The sequence below is a fragment of the Scomber scombrus genome, chromosome 1 (genome assembly GCF_963691925.1).
Source record: "Scomber scombrus chromosome 1, fScoSco1.1, whole genome shotgun sequence".
Lineage (NCBI taxonomy): Eukaryota > Metazoa > Chordata > Actinopteri > Scombriformes > Scombridae > Scomber > Scomber scombrus.
In genome coordinates this window covers 11,987,320-12,004,703 of record NC_084970.1, presented here as the reverse complement: position 1 = coordinate 12,004,703, position 17,384 = coordinate 11,987,320, and the positions used below count along the sequence as shown (strand labels likewise).

The window sequence follows — 17,384 nt, the reverse complement described above, 5'->3', positions numbered from 1 at the left end:
CCTTTTATCTCTTTCCCATCCTTTTAAGAAAGGACACCCCATATACCGTCTGTACTTAAAAAAAACATGAAAGAGTAAACCCTCAGCTTGTGCAGCGAAAAAGTATAAAAATGAGATATATTCTAAGCATGACAGTCCAGAGTTTAAGTGAATATATAGGGGTGAATTAAATCAATATTTCTCAACTCTGCTGAAGGAGTGGGGAAAGGGCCATTATGTATCACTAATTGCACCTATAGGGCCTATCTTGAAAAAAAAAAAAGTAATCTGCTTTCTCATTGGAATTCATCGAAAGTCCTCAGGTAGATGACCGGGACCATCCATGCTGCTCCTCATTTCACTCAGTTTTCTTTATTCCCTTAATGTCTGCCTTTGAATATTTATTCTATTCTCATTTGCGGCCATCTCTGACTAGGCCAAGGTCCTGCACAATACCATTCCTTATTTCCCCTTTACACATAAAAAAGAGCAAAAAAAAAAAAAAAGGCTTTTTAAGGATCAGTGCATATTATGAACATAGGTATAGCAAACCAATGTTGAATTTCACCTGGAAAGTTGTTTAGTTTCTTTTGACAATGTTACTTCTGAGATACCATTTTTTATGCCAGTGGAGTCGGCTGTGTGATGTGATGCATTTGACTCGACTGCCCAAAGAACAATAATACTGATATTCAGCATTAATTCAAGTGAAGTTGGAGCCAGCATTTATATGAACCCTATACGACTATCAGTGTGTACAGCATGGACAAATACAAAGTGGGAACTGAAGACTAGAAAGCAAGATAACTTTCATTCGGCTCAGTGGAACACAGGTAGTGGATTTTTACCTAATTTATGACACTGATTTTAGATTAAGGAGTTAACAAATCACCTCACTTAAAAAAAGGTGAAGATATACATAAAAAATGTAAAACCTCTTAATTTACTACTTGCTTATAGAAGTTTATGACTGAAGGCAACCTTCGGAAAATTTCTCAGCCTTAAATGCAAAATCCACTGAACGCTTCTACTATTGTCTAAGTTTCCAGAACCAAGTAAGTAATATTTATGATGAAACACTGCAAGCCAGAGCCATGGGCAATGGCAACAAAGCAGTGTGCAAAATACCGAGTGTGCTGCAGATAGCCATTTACTATGCTATCTGTGCTTGGCTGCTAGTAATGAAACAATAAAAGTTAGAGTGGAGAAACATAAGTCACGAATGAACACATGTATTGATAAGGCAAAGGTTTATGAAAACAAAGTGCCCCCTGACTCTGAAATGAGTTAATTAAATGCAGAGCCTCGCTTTATTAAATAAGATATGCTGCACTCTGCATAAATGCATTAATCGATAGCAAAACTGCCACCCAAATATTAGAATAATTGATCGAGGATGATTCAGCAGTGGAGAGGTCTAGGGGCTCGCAGGATATTACCTAGCAATAACAGTCTTGGTGAAGGTCAGTGGATACTACAGTAATGACAAATGTCCTCTCTTTGACTCCTACTGGCCAGACTTTATTTTGGCTAGTTACAGGAAATTACTTTCTGTACCTTCCATCATCTTCTACTTGCTCTGTATGCTGCGGCTTTATGGCAATGACGAATCAGGGTATAATAAAAACAAGCTGTAACTGTCCAACCTTGTAATAAAAAGTATTCACACAACTGACGCCAAACTGCTGGTTATTAAAGTAAGAGTTAAGAGCACACTGAAAAACAGATACGGTGTAGGTCCACAGTGTATTCTAACGTGAGATCGTTGTGAAGTGAGTGTGACTCATAGACAACTGAGCAGTATCCTCAAGTCTATTTTTCTACATGTGTGCATCTACTGTACACACATGCACACCAACTACACACAGTTTATCAAATCTGTTCTCTGTGAGGGCTAATGCTAACTCCTAAAAATATCAAGTACAGGGTTCCCTTATTAGCCGAATAAATTCTAAACAGCAGGAAACATTCACCATAATCAATGTCCCATTTTCTGAGAAATGACAGACCAGCTACACTGCTGTTATCAGTCTAGCACCATGGTGACAAAAAAAACCAAACAATATGTATCAAATCAAAACTGATGGACAGCCTCTAAAATGTCTCCAGACATATTAGCATCCAATGTCACAACAAAGAGAATTTTTTTTTTTTTCCCATCTCTGAAAAAAAAGCTTTGAAAACAAAAATGTCCTCTACCATTACAACTTGTGTCCTCTGTTGCTTACAGTACTGTAGCTTCCCCTGAATAGCTCCAATGTTCAGGGCTTTCCTGGCCCATAAAGGTTTAGGTCCAGGGAGGGTGATGGTACTTAATACAGGCTGGCTACAGCTGAGTGAACATGGGAGTGTACCATTCCTTTCACTAAGGGCCACAGACACTGCCAGCATCCTGGTTCCCATCTCTATCAGAAATGCGTGCCTACCTACCATTACATTACTGCTGCTGTCCCTGGTACAGGTCACAAATAGGGAATACAAACATAAAGTCACCCCTTAGTCTGACACAAGTGGACTACTAGGGAAAAAAGACATTACAAAAAGACACCAGCATCCTTTCTCTCTGCGAAACAAGTAGTTATCTAATGCTCAAACATTATCAAGAGAAAGCTGTTTAGCCTGAGGAAGTGTGGGGAACTATGGAAATGTCAACACAAGTATGATGCCCTCAACCAGATGATGATGCTGGAAGTCTAACTACTTTTGAAATATATTAACATAACATATCAGACCCAGGAGACTTCAATAAACTATTAGTCGAGCATTGATAAATGAACAAAGTCAAGAACTATAAATATCCTGGTCCCCAAAGAACCACATAAAATGTGCTTCCAGCAGCAGTGGAGTAATGTACCAAGAGCAGACCACTAAGAGTGGAAACTGACCAGTAATGGGAAGAATCACCACATAACACAATGCTGAGTGGCTAATACTAAAGAAGTTTCCAAACTGTTGCTGTGCAAAGGCCTCAACCCCCTCAGTCAGATTATCACATAGAGCGACTATGGGAACTGTTTATGCTATCAGTGCCACTTCCACCTCCTCATGTGTCCAGCGGGAGTCAACATATAGAGAGCGAGATGCAGTGAAATCAGAAGTGAGAAGCATGGAAACATATTCAATAGGGCAATTCCAGACTATGTCCCCATTACGCCCACAAGCAATACCTCCAATTCCTAGATGACATAACAATTCTCCACATGTCCTACAGGGAGAATCCAGTTACTAATCTGTTTGTCTATGTTCCCAGTTATCAGCACTTCCCTTTGCCAGCTGGTTCATCTGGGTCATCTACTAATCCAGAACAGACCACGGTTCAAAACAGTTACGGTACCGGTATCCATAAATATTACATCTCATTTCTCTGTAGCCATTTCTTTTATGTATGCACATGTTATATTTGAATTTTTGTGAACAAAATCATGCTATAAATATGTGCTCTGTGTTGCCATTCTATGAGACATTCTCTGCTAATTATGTGACGACAGATAGATCATATAGTGTGTGGACAGCTCATCACCATTAATGAAACTAAATCTAAATTTTCTCTACCTTTTCCCCCTCCGATAATGAGTATAGTTGAATGATATTTTCTTTTGTAAACACAGGTAATGTTCAAAATTGGCCTTAGATCCAAAAAAAGCAGCGACACATGGCGTTAATGTAGCAAAATGATCCTATTAACCTCATTGTGTAAGGCTTGTTAAGGTAAACAACACAATGGTTTGCTGCATCTTCTCACAACATAAAGTTGGCAGACTGAAAACATGATGGCGAAAGCGAATATACATAGAATTCAGACAGAAAGAGGGAGAAAGACTGTATGACTCACACCTTAGGTGTTTACCATTATTCAGACCTTTACAGTGGCTTTGAGTCAGCCAGGAACATGTTTGTTTGCATGCTAGATAAAATGAAACAGATTTGTCATATCAGCGGGTGACCCTGTGATTCCTGAAATCAAAATGTCAAGACTTCTCATAATCCCGACTGTCTGCTGAATTAATGCAGCCTAGCCTCATTACAGCAGCACTTACCCATAGCCTCCAGAGACAATGTGTTCTCCAGAGGTTTTCTGCTGAGAATACGAAGCAATACTTTGGTACTAAGGTGGGGGGGGGGGGGTTGACACCTGACCAACATACACAGGTGTGCTTAAATCAGACTCACCTTTATTTCCTCGGCCTTAGCTCTTCAGTGGTGTCATGGCTGAAGAAAAGAGAAAAAACAAGGATGAATAGTTGTGGTCAAAACATAAGAGACTGTATATGAATGAAACTACAGTGCAGTGGTCACGTCAGCATTATTGTAACGTTCATGTCTATTGTCTTATGGACTGAAGTGTTATCACAAGCTGCATAGTTGTTATTGTGTCCCCTCCTCCTTCGGTCCCCCTCCTCCTCCTATGCTCCATCTCTGTGCACCAACCTTGCCATGGCTAACAGGAAGCAGAGGGCACAGCGCTTTATTTAATTAGTCACAGCAGCTGAGTGCTCATGTGGAACCAAACAGGGGAGGCAGATTGGGGTAGTGAGATGGATAGGCACTCTCCCACCGGGCCTTGGCTGTGCTGTCAGAGGAGCGTAGATTACATGACAGAAGGGGGAATGGAGGGGGAGTAGATGGCATGAGGATGTAAATGGCATCTGTACAGGGGGATTCATCCCAGGAAAAGATTGCCTTCACTCTTTACCAGTACCTCTGTCCTTTCTCAAAAGCTTTGTTTACACTTACTTTTGTCTCCTATGCAAACCAGCTATGGGACTGGCCTATCATCGTGATGCACAGCGCTTAGTGGTATGGCTGCTTTTATTAACTGTGACAACATTCATTATTCCAAATGATTTAGAAGCTGCTATTTTTCTTCCATCTACTCTGACAATAATCCTGTGGCCTTTTCCTAACAGACCAGCAGATAAACTCTGAGAGGTCGCAGAAGTAGCTCAGTGTCATCCTTGATGAGTTGCTCCTCCCGAGATTAAAGACAAACAAAGTATGAAAGTTTCTTCAACAACTGACAATCACCTTTTTGTAATACAATACCTTCTCATTTTGGACGTATGGAATATGTAGAAATAACAAGAGGAGGCAAATACAGGCAATTTCTATTAGCACATAATAAGAGGATTTGGTCTAATGTGAAATCTATATGATTCATGTGATAACAGGTTTATAATTCCCATTATTATCCAACCAGTGTTACTTGGCCTTCAACACCAAAACAGGATCGCTCAGGTTCCTCCTTGGAGAAAACACATTAGTAAACATGTAGCTAACTGTATGGTGCTAAACCCGCATGGAACACGAGTGCAGCACTTGAATAATGTGTGCGCAGCTACTAAGCAATGGTGTGCAGGGAGCTCTTTTAATTAGCGCTCTTGAAGTTATCCAGTGACCCACATCTAATAATGAAGGCATCTTGAATGTTCTATTTACATATCTTTAGCTGGTAATGTGTGACCGTTGGGAGAGCCCAGTGGTTGAGTATGTGGTGCCAGTGAAAGGGAGGGCACGCCTGGGGCTGTTTTCCAAGGCCCTAACTGTAACTGTAGCAATGTGGAGTGACCTGCAGGTCTGTCAAACTATGTTATGTTATGTTATAAGAATACAGTATGTAACTTTTTAATAAGCCATGGACTGGTAATGCTGCATACTTCAAGAATCCAGTTTATTATTGAAACCCAGGTTAAGAGATTTGCAACCACTTTCATTAGTGGAATAGATCTGGTTTGACTTACTTAAGGTCACATTTTGGCAACATTCAAGACTGAGGAACAACCAGCTTATACAAAACCAACTTGATATGAATTTCTTCTCTGTCATTCCTTGTTGGCCTACTGTAATCCAGTTCACTACAGTACAATGCAGTTTTTATGATTAAACAGACATGTAAAAACAATTGCCTATCTGTAGTGAAACAGACTGCATGTATCATGGATTATATTCCCTGAGGCAATAAAAGACATGTTATTCCAAAAACCATAAAGCCACTCTCCCTATAGAAATATTTAAACACCTTCAATAATTTGCTGAGGCTGCACTTTGATTCCCACGAGAAACATAAGGTGAATACTATGCTCCTCATGCATTAAGGTGTTGTACTTTGACTGCTATATGAATAACTCAATAGACAGGACAGAGGGGGGATATAATAAGCACAGAGGTGACTTTGACTCTGATACAGCTGTCTGTCTGCTTGAGAGTCACCTTTACACAGCCTTAGCTAGCTAGCTTCTTAAAATCAGCACAACATTCAGGGTGATGAGATACCATGCTCAAGCTTTAATATGATTTTAGAAACTGTCATCCATCGTTCAATGGCGGGCTTGGCATGGGGGAGTAAGAAGTGAGTGGAGGATGGGGCTTCTCAGCCCACTCAGCTTTATAAAGCAGGATATTCCCTAACCCTCCACCTTCACGGGGCCTTTCCTCAGTTAAGAAGGGTTAATACAGCCGTTTTTCACATGGAGCTCCCATTTCAGATGGCATTTCAAATTGTTCTTTCCAACGATTCTTTGTCTATGAAAGAACTGGGTCACTGACTAACACTCTCTTTCAGGCCTTGCTGCTAAGGCCTGACTCCTTGGAGTCCAGGATTTACGGAGACAGTGGCTAGTGCACGCGAACTGTAGCCAGTTTCTGACAGGAGGAGCTGCACTTGCGTGACTGCAGCCCCCTCTAAACAGCACATCACACTCAGATAACTGAACACATTTCAGAGAGGGGGCACTGTACCCACTGCACATCTCTGTGTATGAACATCTGTATATAGTGGTGCACGTGGGCATGCACAGCTCTTTGCATGAGTGTGCACATGTAGCAGACCTGTGTGGGTTTGTGTGTGTGTGAAGGGAGTGCTTTTGGCTTTACCACCTGAAAATAGATCCAGAATTTGAGCTGTACTGTTTGTTAAACATTATTTGCCTCTGCTATAAAAGCAACAAATACATCCTACCCCATTGCAAATGAATGAGCCCAGGTCCCTAGTTATCACTGGTTATTGTTCCAATCAGGCTGGCTTTGAAAGGGGAGGCGCGCTCTCCTTTGGACAGCTCATTAAGATAACACACAAACGTGGCTCCCCATCATCCTGGGTTTATTAAAGTGGGGCTCATTTCAGCTCCTTTGTCTCATGCAGGAACCTCTGCCTTTGTCAGCGCAATTGAAGCCAGATGGCAAAACAAAGCTGCCTGTCTGGAGTGCTTACAGAGTGATCTCAGAAGGCATAGCCATTAGCTTGACTTCCCCAGCTCACCGCCCACAACGTCCACCTGGATCAACCAGGTGCACGGACAATGACGAGAGGGAGCGAGAGCAAGGGTGGCTGCAAGATGTTGTCTTGTCTCTGGATTGCAGGCACACTCGAATCTCCCAGCTCTATTCTCCTTTGCCCAACCCCTTTAGCTTAAGCGGAACTATTCAGTCTAGCTAGTTGTGGGATGGCTGACGCTGCTCCTGGCTGCACAGATCTCTCTGAAACATTTATGAGAGAGGCATTAGAGAATAAAAGTCATTGTCCCCCTTTCACTCAGAAACTCTCCTTCACCTCTCAGCTTATTAAAATCACATGGTATTAACTTTACCGTTCACAGAAAGGCTAAATAATTCAATCAGACTAAAGAAGGAGTCAAATGAATAACTCTAATGACATTAACGCTTGAGGGAGAACTGCTCAGGACTGTGAGGGGTATAGTCACTGAGGCTGGGCAAGCAGAGGAAGCTTGCGCTGCTTGCTAATGGCAAAATTAATTCTGGACTCATAAGGTCACACTCATACAAAGTAAAATATCACATCACTCTCATCACAGAAGACGTTGCACACATAAAAGTATTTTGCCCTAATTTAGTAACACTATTGAGAATGAAGAGATAAACACTGAGCAAAATGTATAACTTATTTACACTGTAAAGCTTCTGGATACTCAAAATCCTGGATTTGTGACTGAATAAGCACTAATTGAGTTCTTGGCCTTGTCATCAACTCCTAAAAAAGTTTAGCTGCTTCCCTGCTGTTTTAATACATAAAAATGTCCATCTTTATTTCTTCCTTTAAAGACTCAGTTTAAAAAAATTATGAAATGTTTCAAGAACTTAAATTTCTAAATCTGGAACATAGCTCCTCCTGTGTTTGGTGCAAAGATTGTTACAGGTGTGTCTTTCTATTTTGCTGCACTATTAATCATAAAAATTCAAAGTGATGTATTCCATGTGACAACAGTATTTATAACACATTTCAGCCAGTACAAAATCCATCAGGCTTGATAAAGAGGATCATTTGAGAGCAGGAAACAGCAGCACTATTGTAGGCATTTTACGGAACTTGGAACTCATAGAACTTGTTACCATTAAATTTATAGACAAGATAGATTTTACTGTTATAGCTGTAGCTTTGGGGGAACGTATAATGTAAAACAGCTTGTTGGCTTCACTAAATTAGTGCGCCTGTCTTCCTCTCTCCTCCTTAAACACACATACGCACACACAGACACACAGTAGAGTATGGATTTGGTTCCAGTTCTCATTTTTTACATGCATTCATGCTTCATCAGCGCTCACACACACTTCAGTAAACAAACTTAACATTCATTTACTTGTTTTGTTGAGTCCCTACCACCTGTGCTTCTTTTTAAAGAAGCCAGACTCAACTGTGGGCACATTTTTGTGTTATTTAATATTTTTGTCACTGCAATATCCCATGAGAGCAAATACAATTATATATCCCACTTCCAAACAGATTTTGCATACAGAGCTTTCATTTCCTATTTGTTTTCAATGGCTAAGATTTACTGTTGCATGTTCTTAAACCCTTCCATGATTACACAGCTTAGAGTGCTGAATGAATAAGATTACATATCGCTGATTCCTGACCAGCAAGTGCCACATGCACCTTTGCAGCAGCGCCAGCTAAAACATACAGCAGGTCCCTGAGGCACACAGAGGCTGCGGATTGACCAAGTGTGGATTGGCTGACCTGTCTTTGACTCCTCTTCTTCCAGCTCCTTGGCTTCTTCAGCTGTGGGAAGACAGAGGAACCATTATCACTGGGAGCCACAGTACAAAGGCGGGCACACAATACAGTCACTTCATCACAAGCCTATGGTGAGCTGATCCTTCACAGCTCAAGGGACAAGCTGTGATGAGAGCCCCTATATGCCGATGAAGCGCTGCACACCCCATCACATCATACACACACACACACATACATGCACAGCCATACCAACCCTTAACCTCCAATCCAGTCCTCTCACAAAGACAGTAATCACATTAGGCTTTAGCTGCTGGCTCTCTGAAAACCCACTGTCAACAGAGTTAAGGAGGCAACCCTGTGACAGCTGTCACACTTGCGTACACACAAGGCATGCATGTGCACGTGTGTGCACATACACACAGGCTAAAAAATAGGCCTAAGGCAGACTATGCAAATGGCTGATATTAATTCTATGACACAATTACCATCGCAATTGGGCTTGAGATGGACTATTCAGTGTCTGATACATAAGATTAAACTTATAATTGGACGAAATTAAATGTCAAGGAAACACAATTCATTTGTTTATATTCTTGTACATTTGCCAGATTTTCCTTGACTTTGACAGCAGAGGATATAATCCTCTGGGGAAATTAAGCAAAATCCTTATTATTACAGCAGTAGAACGTGCAGAGTTTCCAGATTCAAACAGCCTGCGTATAAGTCTACCCACACCACATTCTTTAGTTGCTCTTCCTCTGTGTTATGTTCAAATGTATAAAAACCACATCTTACTGTAGAATGCACTGTAAATGCTGACACGTAACTACAAAAATGTTCATTAGTCAATCGTTGATATGGCTTTGGTCATTCAGCTTAAAATTTTGGGGGATTCTTTTTTCTTGGTACCAAAGTGTAAGCAACTTTGAACTAATATGTCTAAAATACAGGTTTAGGTTAAACTTTAATAGTGTGAGAGTAAAATCCATGAAAGCACCTTGAAAATAACATATTCAGTGTGATCCAGTATACCTTCACCACATTCAACACCTCAATATCAACCAATAGTCCCAGCACAAAGTCTGGACAAACCGCATAATAAATGAGAGAGTCAGGGGACAGAAACAACAGTTCACTGGAGCCAAAAGAGTGTTACAGTTCACCTCATCACCCTCTCTTCTGCCTCTGTGTTTCCCTTACACAGAAATGGTGCAGCCCTGCTGCTGAATCTCTTCAAACACTGCTATGACTTCAGAAGTGTTGCAACTGTATGCTAAAGTAAATGGTCCCAGTTAGAAAACCTGTATCACTATAAATAAACCAATTAGCTGGCCTAACTAATTCATTCTTGCACCCAGGGAACAGTAGAACATTTTTATGTTCTAAAACTTTTGTGCATATTAGGACATAAGGCTTAATGACAGCAGAGTTTTCTTATTGACATTTAACACACAAAAAAAGGCTTTCTTTTGCCAACATTTTGATCAAGGATTCCATACATTGTTTTTATGAACGTTTCTACATAGAATATAGTGGAGTAAAATACATTTATCTGTCTGTTATTTCATCTTAGTCACATGCAAAGATTGATGATCATTACCAGCATTTGGTCAGCAGTAAACCTGAGGGTTAAACCCTGTGAAGCATGTGCACCAATGTTGTAAAAACCCCTCAGGGGGAAACACTGATTCCCTCATGACTTTCATCCGTCACACAGGAGAGATGTGTCCCATGTCACCTACACGCGATCTCCCGGAGTAGGTCTGATTAAATCATATGCTTATCTAAATGTAAAATGAGCGCTGGAGACATGGAACAGTGGCCCTGGATCGGTCATTGAAAGCAAATATTAGATGCATAGTCACAGATATTACATTATGTAAAGAAGGGCAGAAGAGAGGGATGAAGGGAAAAAATATCAGAGAGAACAGAACCATGCTGGTGTTGAGATACAATGCTACACTTGGGATTGAACTTTCATTTCCAGCTACAATACCACTGCTCTGCTCCGTTACGGTACACATTCTGCTGCACCACATTATGACAGGGAAGAAAAATGACTTACTCACTTCTCCACTTTTACTGACCCTTGCACCCTCACTATCCAGACACGGTAAAGAGAGAGTCAACTTCAATCTTGCCATACCCAGGAAAACCATTAAAAGATAAGACAACCACAATTAGGCTGCACTTCCCTGCTTCTTGCCCTCCGCAGAGGCTCTGGATATGTGCATAGGAATCCTATTTTAAGCCCCTCCACATCTGTATTCATACTATATCGTTCTATCAGGACTATAAGAGTCTGTATGATATGTGAATAACCCAGCGCTCCCGCTCTTCAGGTTCATGCTTGGAAAACACCAAAGACTGCAGAAACATCGCTGACAGGGAACAGAATAATACTAAACATTTCAATATGGTGGACAGTGGATGACCATATAATCAATCCCGCCTTCGGTGTAAGGGCTGCAGGCACGCATGCAGCTCCTCATCCTGCCCACTAAAGAAAGGGGCCCCACAACTGCAGGAGGCCTTTGCCCGTGGGAGGAACTGCATTATATTCCCCTCTTTCCATTTCATTTGATTTCATATGTTCCATGGAGCTATTTACTCTTTTCTCTGAGTCTGTGTCACTTCCATATTTATTTTTAAACCTCTGGGCCCTGGTGCAGACACTGGTTGACCTTTATTTAAATGTCTCCTCCACTCTTAGCGGATCTCATTACAGCAGAGCTGGTGGCTTTGCACTATCTATCTCATTCCAAAACTTTTTCTCTTTGCACTTGCGGCGATCCTCAGCTATTCCGCAGCGCTAATTACTGGACCCGAGTAATGATGTTCCTCTCCACCGAAGATATGCGTCCCACCATCCGAGATCCTGCCTAAACGCATTAAGCAGAACTCCCTCTGGATTCTGAAAGTTCCTTGAGCGGTTAACATCTCATCATCGCTTTCTGCTCTATCTCTCTCTGCCTTTTTGTGCCTCCCACATGATCTAGGCAACACGTCGCAATTATGCGCATCACACTGGCCCACTATGTGAAAAGTTTAAGGAGTCATTCTGCATTTTAATGAAGGCCCTGTTAAGGGTTGAGGGGGCCTGGAAGTATGATAGGTTGGCATCCATTATTCAGCAAGCCCTTGAACTGTGTACGCAATAGGGCGACACAAAACAGAAAAATCATTTCATTACTCTGTTGATTTTTCTTTTCTTTTCACATATGTTGCCACTGCAGTATGTGAAGATTCCAATTTCATATTCCCTCTTAATGTAGGCAAGACAAACCAAAAACATGCTTTTATCTAACCTCAAGGATAAAACACGGATATCCATTATCATCATTGTACTCATGGTGAGAATATACACCGGTGTTGAATGTGTAAAGCCAAACCTCCTCTTTTGTCCATTCCCCCTACCTTCTCTCCTGGCCTCCTCACAGCTCTCCTTGATCTTCCTTCGGCAGACAGCAGCCAGGGCAATGAGCAGCACCAGCAGACACACAGCCAGGCCAATAGTTACCCACAGAGCCACCGGGGGGAAGGCAATGTTCTGACCTGAAGCAAAGGGCACAGCGAGAGAGGACAGAGAAGGGAGAGCATCATTATTCACTCTTGCAGAGCTAAAATAAGAGTGCAACTGTCACCTCTGTATTCATCACGATTTTTCTACCATATGACAATATGTTGTTAGTGTTCCTTGTCATAAAAAGCCCTAAATTACCCAGACTACAGAACTACTAAAGCACGTAATGGCAGAGACAATGGTTATTTATAATCATCATTTCTGTCATCATCGTTGGCTTTGTCATATCATCTCTGTATTAGGTTTGACCTTCAGAACAATTGGAGCTATTCTGAGGCAACAGAAATGAACCTTTCCCTTATGTGAACTGAGTTAGAGCTTCTTCAGAACTCCGTTTGAGTCTTTCAATTGAGTCCAGATGGCAGACAGCTAAACACAGTATTCATTTTGTTGACGAATAATTTATGTCATAGTTTTCATCAACGATCGCAGTCTTGTGCTGATTACAAAAGTGACTGAGCCAGAGTTGCTAATCTTAGATCATAAATTAAAAGAAGAAAGAAGTCATCAGATTAAAACATACTGTATATGTAACAAACCGAAGAATGCACGTCTGAAGAAATGTTTACATTCAGCTTTCAGTACCACAAAAACAAATAATGTTAAACTTTGTGTTCATGTTAACTTAATGTTACCGTTACTTAGGCTGATGTTGGACAGTAGAAAGGAGCAGAGACAACTTGGAGTTGTGTGTGTGTATATATATGAGTGAGAGAGGGGAGGTTAGGGAGTGGGGGAGAGACAAATCTGAACTTAACTTTTCCCCTTATTCAAAGTCCTAAATACAAAAGAACTCTGATGACAAGGATGGTTCACTGAGTACAAATAAAGCTAGTACATCCCTGCAGAATATTTCAACAGCCCTTCTGAGTTCTTCTAAGAACAACATACCAAGCAGAGTGGCATATCAAAATGGATTGGGTGCACAAGATTACTAGTCACAACAACTGAAGATGAGGTCTTTGTTGTGATGGTGGAGACAGTACAATATATATAATTATTTAGGGATAGTAGGCCTGATATTCACTGGTGTTATTTTATTATTGTCTGAGATGGTCTTTTGTAAAAAAAAAAAGTGAGGTCATATTATTGTTTCTTTTTTGTATGAGACTTAGTTGTATTTGTACTAGTGCAGTGCCCCTGCAAAATCTGTTTTTGCATGTGTTTTTACTATATTGTTGTTTTGATATGTTTGAATGCTCATTGTTACAATTACACAACAAAAGTTCACGTTCTGTCTGCCACTTGTTGTCTGTAGCTGGTTGTGCTTTGCATGTGTGGGATTCTGAAACGTCCTTAAATTCGGGACCATTAGGCCTATCGCTCGTTTCAATTTGAGACCTTGCAGTCGGAATTGTTGTTTTTTTATTCAAAGTCTAAAGACAGTCCAAAGTAGCCTTGGCTATTCCAAGTGTTTTCAGTTTAATCCATTTTTTTTGAAGGTCTGAAGTGTATTTGACATTTTAGCTGCCAAAGCTCCACTGCCTTATAGCCTCTCTAACTCTGGTCCTGCGCTGTGCTCAGTGTGCTGTGTGAGAGGGGGCGTGGCCAGCGGCTAGAGCGGCAACAGCAAATGTGTGCTTCTTTTACTAATATATTTATCTATATCTTTTACATTTCTTATCCAAGCAACGTCAAACTTGGCACTGCACTTACTCGTGCACTTACTCGTGCCCGTAGACAGACAGACAGACAGACAGACAGACAGACAGACGTTCCTGTCATTTATAGATGTGATTTAATTCATTTATTTAATGTGATAGATGTGAGTTAAATAAAGACGTTTCCTGTCACAAAAGTTAAAATTGTGTCTGTATTTAAGGTTCAAAGCTTAATATAATTCCATAATAACAGGTAAATAGGCCTAGATGTTTCCTCCAGGAGTCTATAATGAGTGCGTGGAGAAATCTGTGTCTACACAGACACTTATTAGGAAATTTAAGTTTAAATTTAAGTTTAAATAATGCATTACACTTTAACTAAACCTGCTAAATCTTATTCGACTAAATTCGTATGATTTTTAGTCAATTTAAACTAGACTAAAACTGAAACAATTCAGATGACAAAAATATGATTAATACTACAAGGCATTTTAGTCAGAAGACTATGACTAAATCAAAATTTGCTGCCAAAAATAACACTGGCTTTCCAGTTGCACAAGACTCAAGCAGTACTGGCACAGCATTCAGAAGATGTTGGAGATAATTAGTCTACACCCTGAAGGTGTAATGGTTTTGCTTTAACATTCTAAAAATGTTGACAGTTGTCATACTTGGTGAAATATTTTACATCAGAAATGGGCCCAAATGGGCATTATTTGGACAAACTGACCACATTTTGGAAATGTAAGTGGTTACTTTCTCACCCAAAAAATATTAAAACTTAATAAAGTGACTTATGTAAAGCCCCACAGTGACTACAACTGCTTTGAGCCATGCATGCCAGTATACCTTGTGGTCCGACAAAGATACCCAAGGTTAAAGAACCCGTCACAATGGATCAGAATGCTGAACATGGCGTAATTTCCCTGGCAAATCTGAGCGTAAACCAATCATTGCTTGTTGACGTAAAATGCATCGCTACCAGTGTGCCAGCATGGGAATGTCATACCAGACACCAGCCTTATCAGCATTGTGTGAACTTATTTGGCAAGGGCTTGACTGTCCCAGACATTCATTTATATGTAAAAGTCCCACAATCCAGCTTCAAATAGGAACAGCATAAAACTTATATAGACAGTATCACTAAATAAAATGTGAATTTTTAACGAGTAAAGTGATAACATATCTTTCTACTAAAATCACTTTTGAGACAATTAGATATAGTGAGTGACAGTATCTTGGCAGAAAGCAAACTAATGAGCAGAAATAACTGGTCAGCAGGACAAAAACAATACCAGAGGCTCAGTCAGATTTCCCTGAAGTATCCAAACCGAACAGAGGGAGAAGAAAACAGCAGAGCCATTAAATAGTTGTGAACCTGGCTGTAGCACAAACAGGCCTCCTTCATAGAATGCCCAGATAGTAGTGGAAAAATAATAATAATAATGATGATAACAATATTAGTACTACTACTACTACTACTACTACTACTACTACTACTACTAATAATAATAATAATAATAATAATAAGTAATTCATGTAATTAATAATAATAAGACTGGAGAATGACTGGCATAGGGAAGAAGAAGTTAGGAAGCATCTGTAAGAACTTGGCATCAGCTATGAAGATGGAGGGCAAACAGACGCATCCTTTTAGAGATGATCAGTTCTCAAGTAAAAATCCAGCCCAACAAAACAAATAGTCCAATAAAATGATAGTCCCATAAAATGGTCTTGGAATGGCAATACTGGCTTGTTAGTAAATCCACCACTTTGGTTCAGACTCAAATATCTTAACAGCTCTTCAATTGATTGTCATGACGTGTACAGATATTCAAGGTTCCCTAAGGATGAAGCGTAAATAATCTGGGGATCCCCCTAAACATTACAGGCATTAGCATTTAGCTCAAAGATTTAGTTTTAGCATTATTATTGCTTCTCTGTGCCTTTTGTATGAATATTTATCTTTGGTCACTTCAATATGTTAAATGGCAGTAGCATATTTAAAAGGATCACTGCCTGCAATATGCTAGAAATTGTTGCTGTGGCAGATATTAATGTATATTTACATATACATTAAGTACACATTTCATGTAATCATAATAATCTAATTTTAAGGTCACCTAATGTTTAACTGTATGTATACACACACACACACATATATACATATACACATACATACATACATACATACACACACAGGCACACACATACACTATATATTATACACACTATAAATAGAGAGTATAAAGACTCTGTGGCACTGCTACTGCAAAGCAGGATAAACAATCAAATGTCACAGAGAAAGGATACAATCTGGAAAGTCAATCTTGTCTTTTTGATGAAGCTGCGTACGCCTCCCCAGGCTAGTCATGACTGATGATGCTGTGGCTGGCTGTCCACCAAGCTCTTCACTCTGCTATATTTAAAGGATGACCATCTGAGAGCCAGTTCGCACTAACAGCAGAACTTGAAACGTATATAAAAGAGAAATAATCATGCACGAGCAGTTTAGGTCTCACAAAGTCAGAAAAGTAACAAATGTGTCTAGCTCTGTGTGACAAGTAGAGAAGATGCAGTGCTCTTTGTTTTCATTGTCTTTCTCATTCTCTGTTTTTTTTCTCACACCTTCCCACCACGCTCGCCCTCCCTCAAGGCAGACTGATAAAGACAAATGCCATAGTCGGCTATCATTGCTACGCCGGGGCCCAAAGGGCTGCAGGATCATATTTTTCTTTTTCTCTTGTTTGATGATGTGATTTTGTTTTCTTCAGAAATAGATTTGTCTCTAATGGCACTGTTTACCTATCCTCTCTTCCCCCTTTTCCCTATTCCCTCTGTGCTAGGCTAAGGATGGAGTGCTTTGGACTGCACTGTCACATTACCCACAGTCTGCAGACTTCAGAGCTGCACCAAACAGAGCAAACGTCACATTATACACTTGATGTTAAGTGTAGCACAAATCAGAATACACATTAGGAAAAGAACATAATAAACGTTAGAAAAGTTTTATGTTAGACAAATCAAATAATATAGTCTATTTAAATTGCAGAAAACCCTGTTGGAGGTTGAAAGTGCATCTTATAATGAGCGGATGTGATATCAGAAGGGAACAAAACAAGAATTATAGAAGACCTAAATGCCACACACTCACCAGGGTTTCTATCTGAATTGAAATCTAGTTTTTCTCCCAAATCTACAGATGATGTTGAGGATATCAGCACTCAGTATCAGTTGACTTAAATATAGAATG

General features: G+C 40.2%; 1 protein-coding gene across 2 annotated transcripts in view; it reads right to left on the bottom strand.

The window, feature by feature from the left end:
* The window catches only part of cd276 (CD276 molecule), a 67,282-nt gene that overhangs the window by 10,680 nt on the left and 39,218 nt on the right, over positions 1-17,384 (bottom strand). For both annotated transcript variants that reach the window (XM_062420648.1, XM_062420656.1), the window contains exons 5-7: positions 12,365-12,502; positions 8,951-8,992; positions 4,150-4,188 (exon numbers count right to left, since the gene is read on the bottom strand). In XM_062420648.1, the coding sequence (XP_062276632.1) occupies positions 4,166-4,188; positions 8,951-8,992; positions 12,365-12,502 (203 nt within the window). In that variant the 3' untranslated portion in view covers positions 4,150-4,165. The remainder of the gene's footprint in view (positions 1-4,149; positions 4,189-8,950; positions 8,993-12,364; positions 12,503-17,384) is intronic.